Raw genomic sequence first — 17,648 nt, 5'->3', positions numbered from 1 at the left:
ATAATAATAATAATAATAATAATAATAATAATAATTACAGTATATCTGGGTAAAATGTACTTATACATTGCCTTGAAAAAGTGTTCATGCCCCTTGAAATTTTCCCCATTTTGTCATATTAAAACCAAAAACGTAAATGTATTTTATTGGGATTTTATGTGATAAACCAACACAAAGTGGCACATCATTGTTAAGTGGAATGAAAATGATAAAATGTTTTTTATTTGTATTTTTACAAATAAATATCTAAAAAGTGTGGCATGAATTTGTACTTAGCCCCCTTTACTCTGATACCACTAACTAAAATCTAGTGGAAACAATTTCCATCAGAAGTTACCTAATTAGTAAGTAGAGTCCACCTGTGTGTAATTTAATCTCAGTATAAATACAGCTGTTCTGTGAAGCCCTCAGAGGTTTGTTAGAGAACCTTAGTGAAAAAACAGCATCGTGAAGGCCAAGGAACACACCAGACAGGTCAGAGATAAAGTTGTGGAGAATTTTAAAGCAGGGTTAGGTTATAAAAAAATATCCCAAGCTTTGAAAATCTCATAGAGCACTGTTTAATCCATCATCAGAAAATTGGAGTATGGCACAACTGAAAAACTTCAAGACATGGTTGTCCACCTAAAATGACAGGCTGTGCAAAGAGAGCATTAAAGCAGCCAAGATGCCCATGGTAACTCTGGAAAAGCTGCAGAGATCCACAGCTTAGGTGGGAGAATCTGTTCACTATTAGTCGTGCACTACACAAATCTGGACCTTATGGAAGAGTGGCAAGAAGCAAGCCATTGTTGAAAGAAAGCCATGAGAAGTCATTTTTGCAGTTTGCAAGAGGCCATGTGGGAGACACAGCAAACATGTGGAAGAAGGTGCTCAGATGAGACCAAAATTGAACTTTTTGGCCTAAAAGCAAAATGCTATGTGTGGTGGAAAACCAACACTGCACATCACCCTGAACACACCATCCCCACCATGAAAAATGGTGTCTGGCAGCATCATGTTGAGGGGATGCCTTTCTTCAGCAGGGACAGGGAAGCTGGTCAGAGTTGATGGAAAGATTGATGGAGCCAAATACAGGGCAATCTTAGGAAAGAACCTGTAAAGCCTCGTACACACAATCAGTCCATCTGAAGGGGCTTTTACATTTTTGTTTTTTTCTTTATTTGTTTTAATAAAAATTTTAACTTAATTTTATTGCTATCACAAGGGCACTGACAAACCCCATTTGTAATAGCATAATGTGGATAATAGGTTAATAGGTTAATTTTAAGGAGAACATCAGGAACAGAGGTTCACTGGTCTCCCGTCTTTCTCCAGCCTGACACCTGCCATGGAGGCCTGCCATGGACACCCAGTAGGGGCAGCTAAGCCCTGGACGCATGGTGAGGTGGGCTGTGGTGGGCAGGCAACATCTTATGAATACTGTAGAAGTTATCTGGTTGCTTTACAGCCAGAAATACTTCTACTATATAGCTGGTAGTCAGGAAAAAAAAGAATTAAAAAATAAATAAAAAATCCAGGATACTAACTTGTATCACTGAGACGGATTTTTTTTTTTATATTTTCAATGGGATACAGACAAGAGATAACAGAGGAAAAAGGCCTAATAACAAAGGCCGAAAAAAACAAGCCTAAAATAGAAGGAAAACAAGCACAGCCACTTAAAAAAGAAGGTAAACTAATGCAACCAGCACAGTTTAGGAATGGCAAGCTGCAATATATTAGATTTTTGTTTTGGGGTTTAGATATGCTTTAATCTACTACAATAACATTGTGTACATGTGTGCATGGTCAAATTATAATAAAAAAGAAAATTGGCAAATTAAGTGTGACCATAATGTTGTGTTCAAGTCAACAGCAATGTGATAATTACACAACACTCTTTTCTATTTTCAGTATTCCCGCTTAAAATGAGTAATGAACGTTGGTATGAGAGTGGATAGGACTCAGGGCAGCTAATTAGAGTCAGGATACTCATGTATTGCTGACTTGCCCTGGGGTTATTCTCATATCAATATTATGTAGGAAAGGGCAGAGGTAAACTATTTCTTCTATCCTGCTTATTGGACAGATGCAGCCCCAAGGCTGTCTCCAAGGTTATTGCTGCCCAATTAGCAAACATGATTCTTAGTTATATCAGGCTACTGCTCCATAACATGTCATATTTAGAGAGTCGTGAAGGCTATTTTCATAGCAAGCATCTACACAATTTTTCTAGCTGGTGAGAGCCGATAGAATAGTTTTACTATATCTATTAGGATTTTTATAGCTGGTATGCCTGTAATCAGTTTATTTGTTGTAGACTTCAATAGAACATTATAATTGTGGGCAAAAGTATTGTAAAAGTTTGTTTGCCCTGTAGCAAAATCAGCAAAAGTGTGCTGCTTTGGGCACACAAGAGAAAGAGGGAGTGGAGGCTGGTGCTGGGTCTAAGAAAATTGATGCCTTATGACTTACAAGTTAAAATACCTTAATGCATTCTTTACTGAAACAAGTCCTTGTAGGGTACAGGCACATAGGTGCCTGGTGTAGTTCCCCAAATTTGTCACTAGATCTTTGTAGGCAGGGGTTAATTTGTTCCCCCTTTAAAAGTGTTTCTCCTTTACAATTCCTAATGAGGGGGAGATGATTTAATTTCCTCCTGGCAAGATCACATATGTATCCTAGATGGAGCTTAGTTCTAGGCAGTCCAGCCTGGATAGTGGAAAGTTAGGAGCCACAGGAGAAAGATTACTTCAGAGACTTTCCTTTCTTCACTACTCCGAAGATGGGCTTGGGCACATTAAGGTACACCAGTATATGCAAGAGAACTGTTGATTGATTGGTTACTGAGAACTGATGATTACAAGGGAGGAGATGTGATTTAATGGGCGTTTGAAGAAACTTGTTATCTCTTGTGTCTGAAGTGGAACCTTAGTAACATTGTTGTTGTGAAGTGAGGTAGCACCTAATTAAGCTATGTTAGACAGTACACCTCATGAAGCACTCACTTGCTAAGGAGAAAACTAGATGTTCCCAAATGTATGCAAACTTGATCATGTTAGGGGATGGTGTGGATGAGGGCATGGAAAGTTGTCCTGTAACCATACTTAAGACGTGGGGCCCAGAGTATGAGGTATACCCAGTCAGAATGAGGTGATTGTCAAGGAAGACCAGGACTATGGTGAAATTTGTGAATAACACTTTGCACCCTGTCTGAGGCACACCATGATGCATGGGTAAAGGTATCAGGAATAAGAAGAGTCCTAAGGGGCAATGGATGTGGCCTAAGCTAGACCTGCATGTACAAGCCCTGTAATTTTTGGCAGGTCCACAGGCGCAAGTGAAAGGTTGGAATTCTGTCCCGGGACTGGGACCTTCCTGCATTTTTATGTATTTAGCAGGATGAGCCACTGGGGACCCCCTACGTGAAGCACTGTACCAAATGTGGAAGGCGGAGTCTGGAGCAACCCAAAGCATGAACAGAGAAGATGAAAAAAGACAAGTGACATGGCACAGTTGGCACTTGCAGAGGTTGATGCAGAGGAGCCACTAGTTGACACTGTAGTTTGGGTGGATAACCGAACAGGATTCTTTATGTTGAAGGGGTGTACAGAAGTTAGTAGCTTGCCAGCAAGCCTGGCTTGTCAGCAAGTGGCAAGGACAACCACCACCTGGGCAAAGTGTTTGGTGTTTCTATGGAGAACCTTGAGGCCAGAGAGAGGAGAGACACAGGACCTGCCACCCACATTGACTGTGCATTTTCAGCCTGTGGTCTAGGGTCTTTACCCTAGTGTCACAGCTGCCTCCACCGTCAGAATCTTGAGAAGAAGAGTATTTGGGAGAATCAGAACCTCCAGAATCAGGCCCATTAGGGGCCCATTTAAACTGGGGCTCATTGGCATCTACTGCAATTTCTCCACCTTCTCCCACCTGAAGCTCAATTTCAGGACCTGTAATTGCTCCAAAATGTCACCAGGACAGGACGCTGACTGGTGGTTGATGAGGTTGTCTGGGCTGCAGCACTATTTATCCTGTAAAGTCTTGCTAGACTATAGCTGGGAGTTTCCGTACATCACCGAGAAGACATTTGATATGATAGAACAGGAGTAGGAGCAAGTTTATGATGAGGCTGTCTGAAACCAGTTGGGAGTCAGTCAATGGTATAGCACATCATTAGGCTATATAGATAGTGCAACTTATGAAGTACCCACTTGGTGAAGCGGGAACCCAGTCTACTCAACTGTATGCAAACCTAGACAGACTAGGGGATGATGATAGATGGGGGAATGAGAATCCTGTCCCGTAACCATGCTTAAGACATCAGGCCCGATGAACAAGGTATCCCCAATCAGAGTGGCATGATTGTCAAGGAATACCAGGAATAATGGTGAGAGTGTGAAAAGTCATGAATAACACTTCACACTCTGTCTGAGGCACATCATACATGCAGGCGTAAAGACATAATGGATGAGAAGAGGCAATTAAATGGTGATGTGGCCTAAGCCAGGCCTGAGCGTACAAGCCCAGTAATCTTTGGTAGGTCCGGAGACACAAGTAAAAGGTGGGCAGGTGTCTGCCTGGAAGTTGGTCATGAAAAGCAGTGCATGTACTAAATCTTGCAAAGATATGATCTTTAAGAATGTATCTTCTAGGAACTTCCCCTTAAGGGAAAAGCAAGAAAGTAGAAGTGCAGGACCTTTGGGATTACCCCTTGGGTATGGGATATAGGATTAAAGGTATAGCTGTTCCATGACTTAGTTATCATCTCTGCTGTTATCTGTTTGAAATGTAAGGAATTGGATAAGTGAAATAGTAAATATGGTAAAAGGCTGTCATTGTGTGGGCTGTGTTTTCTCCTAACCTTAAATGGGAACATCCTCTTTAAACAAAACTTGTGCTGGGAGTGGCTGCTATTAGGGTCCATTGCTGCAAGGCCTGAATCAGGTATGGAATGGGCTACTGTATGGTGCTAGCTGTGTCAAGTCGGGAACTCAGGGGAGGATCTTGTACCTATAGCACCTCAGTCACCCCAAGGATGCCAACCTATGCTGGCAGAAATGGGTTAAAGAGTATAGGTGCCTCCTCACAACATGGTTGTGTTCATGAAGGACTTGCTCCCCAGTACGCAACTAGGCCATGACACAACACTACACAGTATTCAGTCCATACATTTACATTGTTCATTACTTAAGCTAGGACCAAATGAACTTTGCAGCAGCCCCTCTTTCTATTCTGCTACACTTTTTATCACCATAATTTGTTAAGCATTCCACTGCATTGGAAAAAAATATACTTTGTACTGGAGAACCCCTGTTGCACCCTCTCTAAGCAAATTATATTTCATATAGAAAACATATTTTATTTGAAACCTTCCCATACCAATTTTGAATATTTATTGTAGCTATAGATTTTATCCTGAACTAGACTGTTCATTGCGAATATATTGTAGTTTAATAAGTTTCCACCCTTTAGACCCCTTTCACACTGGAGGTGTTTTACAGGCGCCATATCGCTAAAAACAGCACCTGTAAAGTGCCTGAAAAATGTCTCCCAAGCTTCTCCAGTGTGAAAGCCTGAGTGCTTTCACATTGGGGTGCTGCGCTAGCAGGACATTAAAAAAAGTCCTGCAAGCAGCATCTTAGGGGCGCTGGAAGAGCATACACCGATCCTACACCGCCCCTGCCCATTGAATCGAATGGGCACCGCTGCCGAAGCACCTGCAAAGCGCTTCCGCAGCGGCACTCTTATGGCACACTTAACCATTTCTTTGGCCGTTAGCAGGGGTTAAAAGTGTCTCACTAGTGCCCGAATAGCGCCCCTTAATCTAGTGGCGCTTTACCGCTAACGCAGCCCACGGCTCAATGAGAAAGGTATCTTACACAGCCCCTTTTCTACACCTTTTATACTGTATATCTTGTTGTTATCCGCATAATAGTCTATAATAGTCTATAGAATGTATTGGGTTTACTATCCAAATGTAAACAAGCGTTAGTAGTCATTATTATTTCTAATATCCTTAGAAAGCATAACTAATCGTCTAAATTGTGTTCACATACTTATTTTAGCTAATTTATTATTGCCATTTGTCTTACTCGTTTTCCTTTTACGAACGTTAAAATGTCACGTGATGCTCTTTTGTTATCCTATTTAAGATAGTACAAATGAAGTAACTGTTAAAAGTACATGGAGTATATTTTCATACTGCTAGAACCTGTTGCTTTTTTACAAAGCAACAACCTCAAAAGTTGCAGGGTGCTTACAGGAAAGAATGAATTAGGAAAAAGCAAAGCATTCAAGTGCTGCATACCCCACTACAAGAAAACCATGAATATACGACTACATTGAGTGGGTGGGTGTTTATATTTTTTAATCTTTTATACATAGATGGGTTTGAAGAGAGAATATATGAAACATTTTGAGGGCTAATATTTAGTCAGTGTTTTAAATTTGAATGTTTGCACTGTTTTGCGTTATGCTTTTTATCTCTTTTTCACTGGTATAATGTGACTAAACCCAGTAACTAGCAGGCCCGGACTGGGACATAAAATCGGCTCGGGCATTTTAGACTGAGCAGCCAATTGTTCACTGGGACGGCCTGTGACTCTATTCACAGAGTAAAAGGGGACACTGCGATTAGAGCAAAGAGGGGAGCACTGTGCTGGGGGCTGTGAACACTAGGGGCCCTGTAATGTAAAGGTGCATTGTGATATAAAGGGGATTGCACTGTGATATAAAGTGGATTGCACTGTAAAGGGTCACTGTAATGTGCATATTCAGCCTGTGTGTCCTCTTCAGGGAGGAGCTGCAGACTCTTGCTCTCTGTGCAGATCTCAAGCTCCTCTGCTGATAGGATGACATTGTTGGCAGAGTGGAAGAGCCAGGAGAGGAGACACAGGTATGACCGCATGATGGGAGGTGAGTAGCGGCCACAGTCTGTCTTACCCTTTGCAGACCGTGGTTGTCGTTACCTCTCGGTACAGTCATCAACAGGCCGCTCTTGTTAGGACATGCCTGGTATGCCCTATGGTCAGTCTGGGCCTAATAACTAGTATTTTTCTGTGCTTGCTGAAAATATTCTTAGCCCCAAGAAAGAAAATTAATGCAGTCATCACACCTAGGAACTGGCAAGCTGTAATATATTACATGTTTGATCTTTGGTTAAGATACACTGTAAAGCTGAAGTTAAATCTGCTTACTGTCGAAATGTGCCTTCCTTGGCTCCTTTTTTTCTCCTCATCACAATGCTAATCCCATTTTTTAAATAAAATATCATCATTAGGTCTCTGTGTTTCCCTATTAAATGCAGTCAATGGCCAGCAAGGTGCTGAACCTAGCATCTTAAAAACATCACAACACCCTGGCTCGGTAATCTCCCAAGTTTCCCTTAGTCCTTATGGAAGCAGTGGGTTGGCTCTTGGGAGAAGTTATTCACATATTCAAATGCCTTGATGAGTGAAAGTCAGTCTGGAGAAGTGGGCATTCCTAGGCAGGCTGCATTTGCATGCAAACCACTGTCAGTAACACTCACATGTGATGCCGAGCCTCCATGATTGAAAGAACTAAAATTCAATGCATTAAAGGGGTGAGCCAGGGACTGGAGAAAAAAGATGAATACATGCAAAGAAAAGTAGACACTCCAGTATATCAGCATAAACCAACTTCCTTTACTGTAAGACGATAAAATACAGCCCAAAAACATTGAACGCGTTTCAGCCGTTAGGCTTTAATTATGGTCATGATTAAGGCCTAGCGGCTGAAATGCATTGGCAGTTCTTTCGGCTGTATTTTATCGTGTAACATTAAAGGAAGTCTGTTTGTGCTGATATACTGGAGTACCAGATTTTCCTTGCATGCTTTAAGCTTTGGAGGTGGACAGAAGCCTTTCCAGCCTGAGCACCCGGCCGGGAGCCTTGGAATTCAGTGGGAGTTGTAGTTCTTCTTCACCTGTTGCTCTAGTGAAGAAACGGGGTAGAGGAGGCTGAACATTCTTCATCCGTAATTGAGACGGCCTCTATTTGTCTTGTCGTAGCTTCTAATGAACACTGTGAGAAGCTCACAAAGGTGAACAAAAGCCTTTAGTCTATGCGCTCTAACCTCTTGATTGAAACCTTCATTTAAATTACATTAACTTGCCTTCAGATAAATGACATTCTCACTGCTATAGTCCCCCCTCTGAAATGGCATGTCTGTGAAGAATGTCCATTATAGTTTTTTCCAGGGCTACTGCATGTGCAGCTTCTCAGAGTAGATGCACCAAAGATTGTAAGTGCTGTCATAACAGTGAGACTATTGGTCACATGCATCTGAGGTCTGTATTAATGTTCTAATGGGCCAAGATGGTGGCCTACAGTGCTTTAGTTAAAGTTAACAATGACTGAAGCAGAAAAACATTGCAAATAATATTGAAGAAATCATCAAAGAGGTTTATACGTGTGTAAAAGCTAAGCAAAATAAATATAATAACCTAAAACTTGTAAAAGATAACTTAGGAAACATAATTTTAAAGCACAAAGCAAAAGATCATACAGTAAACCTGTCATAAGAGAAAGAAGGAAAAAAACATTACTAATGTCCTTCTGACAATGACAGTTGCTTGACTTATTATGCTTCAGAATGGCTTGCATCCCCTTGTGCTAAAGGAATTAAGATCCAAATTGAATATGTGACTATTTCGTATTTTATTAGACTTTTCTTTTAAAATAAATACATCCAGAAGACTGAGGTATGGTTGAAAGTGTACTACTCAAGAAGAGTAACAAATCAGAGAACATAATATTGTCAGGCCATGTATAGCTCACCTAATTCTTCAAAAAGCTTTATTCAAACACATGGCAAAGACATTCATCCCTTCTTAAGTTTTTACTCCCTACTAGGGCTTTAATCATAGAGTACCGCAGCCTTTTTCACCCTGGAGTGCCTTGAGGTTTATTCGGGGTTACGATGACAAAATGCCTAAAAATTGCCCCAAAATTGTATACAAGCCAGTGGGTGGATGAAAACTGCTTTTTATTTACACAAAGCTACAGGTTTTCATTGTACAACATTACAACCTTCTAGCTGCCAGCCCCCTAATGACCAATGCCATCATCAGTTGATAAGGAGAATGTCAGTTGCCTGCAAAGCATCTTTGTTTGACCCTCCCTTGCCTTTCTCCATCAGCTTTGGGGTCTCATTAACTAAGTGATGGAGAAAAACTGAGAGAGAAGAGAAACACTGGATCACTATTCAGAACCAGTTTGCAAAAGTGTTTTTACTTTGGAAGAATACATTACCTCTAACGTTTGGTGTCCTACATGTATTGCTGTTGCTGTATTATGTAAAACTATTAGAATCGTTTTTGCATTTTAGAAAGGGGTGACTCAAGACTGTCCATCATTTTGGAGGGTGCCTCAAGACTGTCCATAATTTTGGAGGGTACCTCGAGATTGTCCATAATTTTAAAAGGTTCCTTGACTGAAAAAAGTTTGAAAAACACTGGCGTACTTAATGTATTAGGGAATGTTTCTGCTAAATGTCTAAACAAAGATTTGTGAAGAAGGTGAGCAATGTTTGGCCTGATGTTATTGAATTTGCAATTGAAGGAAGGTGACGAGGTCTGAAGTTGGCTCGGCACTTGTGGCTGTAGTATGGGAACAAAGGACTGAAGAAAGTCTAATGTACCTTTTACAGATCAATAGAATTGATTTCTGCTGTGTGCAATCATTTGAAGAAATTGTAAAGGGTTGATATGCAAAATTATATTAAATATATAGTAAAGAATAATTTAATAAGAGAAAATAAGCTTTTAAAAGGTACACAAGGGCGATAGCCATCAGAATGCTATTCCTCTTGTTGGCTCTTAAAATGTCTTCTTTCACTGAATTACATTTTTGCAATTTTTTTTGTAATAAACCTACAGTATTTAGATACAAGGTGCCATGGGGTATATAAATGAGCTATTGCATATAAATGATTACATTCCAATTTACCTCTTCCTATAGCTGTGTATCTTCATCTCTCCCACTAGATACCAGCAGATTCCCAGCAGGCAGGATGTCACCACATATCACTGCTGGATACATAAAGAGTGAACTGTGCCAAGTGCTTTTATTTATTTTTTTTCTTTACCTTTTGTGTTTTTTTGTCATTTTTGTTATTTTTTTATTTTTTTTTACACTAATGCATGCAAAAAATACAGTTCCCATCTCCTCCTTTGAAAATTATTGGCCTAAAACCTTGTGTACAAGTTGCTCCATCCCTTTCTCCCAAACCCTCCCACACTCCCAATTCCACCCAGAAAAAAAAGAAAGAAAAAAAAAACATAAAACAAGAAGCCAAAAACAAATCATGTCTTTGAATATACAGCAAAAAAAATACATAAAGTGCTCCTCTCACCTACCAACAATGGATGCAGCCATTTTGTGTTCTGAATCGATATTCGTGAAGCAGTATTCACTGATATCATCACTTTCAAGTGAGCTGATAGGCTGGATATTGGTTGTGGTGGTATTGGTTTTGATTACAAAATGGACACGCCCACTGCTTGTAAGCAATAGGTACAGTTATAAAGATAAAAAATAACATAAGAAATATTAGTCAGCTTCTAAAAAGTCAAGAAAACACAGGGCAATGTAGAGGTGACAAAGGTAAGCCCATGCACTAGAGTAGGTGATGTTGCAAGCTGACTTCATCAAGTGGAGGACACCAGGGAGAACATATAAAACAGGTAAATATCATCAATTCAGGAGGTAACAGAAAAACAAAAGCTCCTATTTAAGATTTTTCTCTTTATTAACCTGTAGTGAGTAGGTCTCCGCTGCTGTGTGATACTGTAAGGCTTCATTTTAACCTTGCACTCTGTAAATCAAACATACATCTTTCATTACAAACTGAGAACAATGTGCTAAACCTGCAGCATGCAGTGTTTATTTTATAAAGTCGGTATCTTCAGTAAGCTTTCAATGTAAATTTAAAACGCTTAACACATCCTCAAGTCCATATAATCAGAAAATACATTATTTATTTTTTTGTTTATAGCAAAAGCTAGGCTTGTTTGTATGATCTTGCTATTTAGGGTCCAAAAGTTGCAATTGTTCCATGAAAGATGGTATAGGTATAGATATTTGTAAATGCCATGATGACTTTTCAATGCCTGTAAAATGAATGCAAAGGACTTAAAGGGGACTCCTGTAAGGCAAAAAAGCACAGTGTGCTTAGGCTAGGCCCATCACCTTTTACTCTGCTGCTAATCATGTACACATTAAGCTAAAATACAATAAGCTGTGCTAACAAATTCCTGTTAGCAAAACATTAAAGATCCACTGTACCTAAGCAAATGGGAACATGGTGCCAATTTTTAACTCCTATAGTAATATATTTATTCTTTCATACTACTGCATTTTTCTTTACCAAGAAAAACGTAATAAAGTCCAATATTTCACATTTTGTTTAGCTTTACACATACAATAAATAACTTTATAGATCTTCGGCGGTTTAAAATGAATTAGCATGTTTCTAAAACAAAAAGACAATACAAGTTTTGCCTTTGTTGCAGAAAACATATACTTGAAAATGGGGACCATGATGCCTGTCTCATTAGTATAGCCTTCTTAATGCTTGAAACAGTTATATGTAGGATTTCCAGTGGTTTTGTATTGTGATGCACTTTTTTGTGAATTGTTCCTAGGTTATCACAATAGTTTTCTAATAACTCTTTCGAAATACAGCTTTTTTCGTAATGTTAAAGATCTTCTATCTGGCTGCCATAAAGCTTACCGAAAGATATAGCTGAGCAACCATAGCTTGGTTTACCTTGCTCATACTTTTTAAATGATCCCTCATATTACATGGCACATTCCTGTTCAGGCAATACAGGCATACCCCACTTTTAAGTACACAATGGGGTTTATTTACTAAAGCTGGAAAGCGCAAAATTAGGCTCACTTCTGCATAAAAACCAATGAGTTTCTAACTCCAGCTTGTTTAATTAAGCCTGGTAATAAAACTTGGAAGCTCATTGTTTTTTATGCAGAAGTGAGCCTGATTTTGCGCTTTCCAGCTTTAGTAGATAAACCCCATTGTGTAATTAAAAGTGGGGTATTGTAGCACATCAATGTATCCATTTCTTTTGTGGCACACCATCTCACGAAAATAGAAAAACCCACATAACCTTTTACCTGTTGTAGTCCATCAGTGTCACTAACTTGTCTGTGATGTGCAGAATTGTAAACCATTGCAGGTAAACTTCATCCTAGATCCTACAGTGGACAAGCCTATGTTCTGCTGGTCATTATTTGTTGCTTAAAAAACATTATATGACGTGCACACAATCTAAAATTATGTAACTTAACCTAGCTGCAGTTCCCCTTTAATACACATTCAATAACATGTCAAAAACTATGCTGAGCTAGCCACTTCTTTTAGCAACAATTCCTAGTTGCTATCTAGGCTAATGCGTCCACCTCCCCCCAATTCTTTGTAAGCACACCTTCTCCCAGCAGCATGCAGACTTCAAATAGATACATTTCTTCTGAAATTTGGAACATGCCTGAAAACTCTCAGTTTGAGATCTTACTATCACTTTAATACAGTTTATTATCATTAGTCTGGTCCTTCTTTATCCTAGCTATGATAGTTACCATACCAGTGCACCCTGCAGTATTGATATAATAGCAATAGTTATTTTTTTCTTATGATGAGAGGTATCATTTAAGGTCACTGTAATCCTTAATGTAAGCAGAGCAGCCTTTTCTCCAAAGCTCTTGGAATACAAATCCCGGTATCATTAAACTGCAGATCCACAGCCAATTTGTGTCACAAAGAATTGCCTTCAAGTCATACAAACATTGAAGAAAGAACAATATAAGAATATTATTTTACATGACTGACTACTTCAGAGATGGCTATTTTCTCCCCTGCTAGGGCTTGAATTCAGCTTGCAACATTTTGGGCTATGGGCGTTTTTTTATCATAATAATATTAATCATAAAAATAACTCTAAAACCAAAATGTATAAATGGAAAGTCACCACTACAGCGTATGGAGACAAGGGGGGGAAAGTGTTAAAAAAAGGGGAGGAGGTCTGTGCCAGAAAATTCCCTGTGCAGAACCCAGAAATCAAATTTTCTCCCCTCCTTTTATGAGGGTACATCCCCACCTCCAATGTAAACTTTAACTGCAAACTGCAGTGCCTCAGCACCACAATTCTCAACATGTCCACAGCCCTGTCCGGCCTTTAGCACCCTCTTAGGTGTCAGTTACAGTTTCTGCTGAGCAGACACTCCTTTCCAGTAATCCAAAATGTCATGCAAGTCCTCCCCTTTGGCAAACTGGACTTTTTTGCGCAAAGCATGTCCAGCTGCTATGTAGACCTCTTCTCGTGTGTGTTTTTTGTAAGGACGGAAGCGCTCCCATATCTTGTGGGTGTTTTCAGTTGAGTATTCTGGGCTAGAGGAGTATCCAGAGAAATGGTGTCTGGGTGACAGCTGGGAATAGCTAGAGTCTCTCTTGGTACGAGAAAGGGGTTTCAGAAAGCTCACTCTCTGGCTTAATGTATCAGCACTTTCTTCATAATAAAGAGCAGGGAAGGAGTGACGATGCTCACTACAATGATAGGAAGGCTTGACATCTAAATGGTGAACTCCTGCGGAGGACACAAGAGGAAGGCGGTCCAGAGGACTGTTGAGGGGGCTGCTTTTCTCAATATATTTGGAGTCACACTTTAAAGACTGCTCAGGGACATCCAAGCTAAAAACTCTGGCACTCTTAATGGAGCCACTAGACGAAATGCTGCAGCGTTTCTTTGCCACTGTGGCAGCATCTGCACTCAGCTGGCGCTGGAGAGGGTGAACACCTTCCTTGTAGGAAGGAGAGAGGAAGCTCAATCTTTCCAAATGACCCGAAGAGCTGGCTGGAATTGACTGGCAATCGTAGCCCAGCTCCGGGTCCCCCCCCCCTAAAAAAGAAGCCGTGTCAAGTTTTAGGGCATCAATACAGTTATTGATAATTTGGTTCACTTTATCCACTTCTTTGGCAATAGTGGATATTTCAGCTGCTGAGCCTTCACCATTGTCCAATTCTCGAAAGTCATCTTCATCCTCTTCTCCTGAAATGCCTCTGTGATTTCTGTCTAATCCTTCCGCGCTTCGTACTTCCATATAATTTGTCCCCTTTGGACCTTTTGGTGTTCCCATCTGAGAGTTCATTGACTTGGAAGGCATTCCTTTCTCCCCTCCACCTCCAAGTCCAACAGATGTTGGCAGTGAAGATATACGGGAGATTGGAATAGGATGTTCTGAGAGCTTCTGGGAAGAATGAGGTCCAATACAAGGGTCAATATCTGAACCATAACGCATTTCAAGAATAGTCTTTTTCACATTGAGGGATTTTTTCTTCTCCTCTTGCCTTCTCTTTTTTCTTAGACAGTAATAGACTACTCCCAAAATGATGACCATGCCAAAGAGGCAACCTAATATAGTCATAATATAGTGAGTGGTGGTGGAAGTGTTGGGAGAAAATTCTTCCTTATCCTTGGACCGAGTAAAAACAAACAGGCAAGTATGGTTGTACCTCTTTGAGTTCCGAATAGATGCTACACAGAAAGTATAGTTGACATGTGCCTTCAGCTTATCCAAGGTTATATACTCTTTCCTGTTTTTCAGGGTTGTAACATCATATACAAAACTATTGTTGTACTGTACCAGAATGTACATCTTTTTAAAAGGAGATGGAATAGTGACAATTAGAGTAGCTGAACTTCCTGTTACATGGTGAATTTCAATAGTGGGTATGCCAGAAGAATCTGTGGTAGAAGTAGGGGTTGGCTCAGATGAAAGAAGATCCCCAGGACTATAACCAGAGTTTTCATCTGTATCCGGCAAGGAGTTTGGTATGAAAGGGGTTGGCCTTTCACGTGGTATATAGGCTCCATTCTTGCACTGCGCTTGAAGGACAGTTATGGCATTTCGACTATGGTGAGGCTTGGGGCTGAGAAGTGGGTAACCTGCAAATTCTCTGGGGCTTTCACATTGCAAGCGGTCATAATTACGAGTAAAATTGTTGAACATGACTAACCAGCCAAGAAAGCCATAAAGTTCGCAGTTGCAATGAAAAGGATTTCCTGCCAGTTCACATGCCATAAGTGCTTGAATACTGACAAAGGTAATGCTATCTAACTTTGTAAGTCGGTTAGAGGATAAATCAATGCTTATAAGGCTTGGACACTCTGAAAAAGCTCCTGGTGTTACCACCTCTATCAAATTGTGCTGCACAAAAAGGAACTGTAGTCTGGGCATACCCCTTAACATTCCCTCTGATAAATTAGTCAATTTATTATACCCAAGCTGCAGGATTTGTAAGTTGGATTGTCCCAAAAAGGCTCCATCCTCAATATATGAGATCTCATTTTTTGTGAGATTGAGGTCTGTTAGATTTCCAAAGCGAGCGAGGGAAGCATAGCCAATAATTTTCAACTTATTTTCATTAAGCCTAAGATCATGAACTGTACTGTTGATATGCTGGGGTATGGTTTCATATGGTGGTTGATTCTGGCTACAGATGGCTAGCCAGACATAACCCTTGTCACCTTCAATCAGCCAGCAATCACTCTTTGCCCCTGGAGGGAGGTACCAGAAGAAAGGAACTAGTGTCAAAAAGAACCACCAGTATGACATGTTGCAAAAAAAAACAAGAATGATGGGCCTGAGGAAGATATGATATCCAACTGCAGATTTGTGCCCAAGCTTAGCGCAGTCCGTTTATGACAGTCCTGGACAAAATTCTGCACATCATGTTCTATGGGACAGGATATGAGAACAAGTCTCTTCTCAATAATAGTATCTGATCAAACAGCTAGCTCCCCGTGAGCGACCAACAGTTACTCGTTTGTGTTTCCCAGTGTTTTTCTATCAAGCCGTAGAAAGTTAAAATGAACGGAAAGGGTGACAGGGAACAGAGGACAGAGATTGTGTATATAAGTGTGCCAGCCGCCTCTGTGCCCTGGGATGTAGATTTCAAGAGATGAATCCGTCTCTGTTTCTGTCCGTCTCCAGCTGCCACCAGAATCTGAAAGAAAGAGAGACAAGGCTATGTCAGCAGAGAAGGAAATAGGAGGGAGAAAAGGAAAGAAAGGCAGATGCTCGGAGGTAGAAAAGAAATGCATATACAGAAGAAAGAGAAAATGTCAAATAACGGGCATGTATGAAAGAGACGCTAGATTTTTGAGGATATAAAACCGAGATAACAAGAGGAAAATTTAGAAAGCAGAGAAAGTCAGGCAAGTGGAAATAGGTGATAAATATGTAAATGATCCTCACACTGCCAAGGAGGGGGAGACAGGCAGGGAGATTAGAGGGAGATATAGCAGTAATCAAAGGCAGTGGGCTGAAAGATAAAAAGGAAGAGAGTGAAAGAATGAAGAATGTAGAAGCTGATGAAAATTTGAGTACATAGCAGGCTGTAAGATACAAAACTATACCCAACCAATGAAATGCATTTCTAAGCCAACAAAAAAATAAACATTAACAAAGCATAGCATTTACCAGATCCCCCCCCCCCCCCCTCATTTGTTGTTTTCATAGTGGAAAATGCTCCCTGATGAATTCAAGATACATTGCTGCTACATCTGACACAGTCACACAGAAGATAAATATAGGTCATTGCTGTGCACAGAAACTACATTCCCTTTGTATTGATATATGAGGCTATTATTTGCTATGTGAGAGAAACTATCATTCCCTAATTGCCATATACTTAAAACAAACAATAGCAATTTAGCGGCTGCATAGATGGCTGCATGGGCAGCCAGTGTTTGGCTTTGCCTTGAACAAGAGCGCTAAGGTCAAAAAATCTGCACAGATGTTCGCTGGCAGAGCAGTGTCAATGTGAAAAAAGCTGTTTGTTGGCTCAGAGAGGAGGGGGAGGGGTTGGCTTGTAGAAAGCTTCCTATATATCTATACAGAGTACATAGATCTCATTGCAGCAGCTTATTGTATCTGTGTTCAGTTTGTGACTGTTGGTCCTCTAGGATAAAAAGACAACGGTTTGGTAAATAGGGAGCCAAACTTTATTAGGCTAATTGTAGGAAAGCAAAAAATGTTCAGTTTGCATCTACATGTCTTTTATTGGTGAAGTTCCCTCCTAGGTAGGTGCTAGTGTATATAGTTTTTGGTTTCTCTGCTTAACAGGGAGACAGTAAGGCAAATGTATATGCTGTCAGCTTAACCACTTACGGACCGCCCGCGGACCACCCGCGGTCATTTTACATTACTAATTTGAAAAGGGATATCGTTATTATGGCAGCAGATAGCTACCATAACCCCGGTATCCTCTTCTTTAGCGGGTGGTCCACTTCAAGATAAAAGTGGTCTCTGTGGTGAATCGCCACAAGATCACTTTTATCTGCAATTTTCCCAGAAGTCTGCCTAAGATACAAGTCAGATATCAGGCATCCCCTGCAACAAAAATGTCATTTTTGGTGAGATATTTCTAATAGGAACATTTCTCAAGGGATGCGGGCCCAGCAGCTTTCCTCAATAGTGCTCTTCAGCTGCCACAGTTGATTGATAATTATGAAACCACTCCCATTAGACCCACTCTACACAGAGTCACAGACAAGCACACATGGATTTCTTCAGAATAACAAAAGGTAGGAATCTGCAACAAAGGTTGTTAAAACCCTTTCAATGTAC

General features: G+C 40.3%; 1 protein-coding gene across 1 annotated transcript in view; it reads right to left on the bottom strand.

Moving 5' to 3' along the window:
- Positions 1-12,020: 12,020 nt before the first annotated feature.
- ELFN2 (extracellular leucine rich repeat and fibronectin type III domain containing 2) overlaps positions 12,021-17,648 on the bottom strand; it is a 155,075-nt gene continuing 149,447 nt past the window's right edge. The window contains exon 3 of the mRNA XM_040359416.1: positions 12,021-16,023. Within this exon, the coding sequence (XP_040215350.1) occupies positions 13,218-15,632 (2,415 nt within the window). The 5' untranslated portion in view covers positions 15,633-16,023 and the 3' untranslated portion in view covers positions 12,021-13,217. The remainder of the gene's footprint in view (positions 16,024-17,648) is intronic.

The sequence above is a fragment of the Rana temporaria genome, chromosome 7 (genome assembly GCF_905171775.1).
Source record: "Rana temporaria chromosome 7, aRanTem1.1, whole genome shotgun sequence".
Taxonomy (NCBI): domain Eukaryota; kingdom Metazoa; phylum Chordata; class Amphibia; order Anura; family Ranidae; genus Rana; species Rana temporaria.
This window is presented reverse-complemented; position numbering and strand designations above follow the sequence as displayed.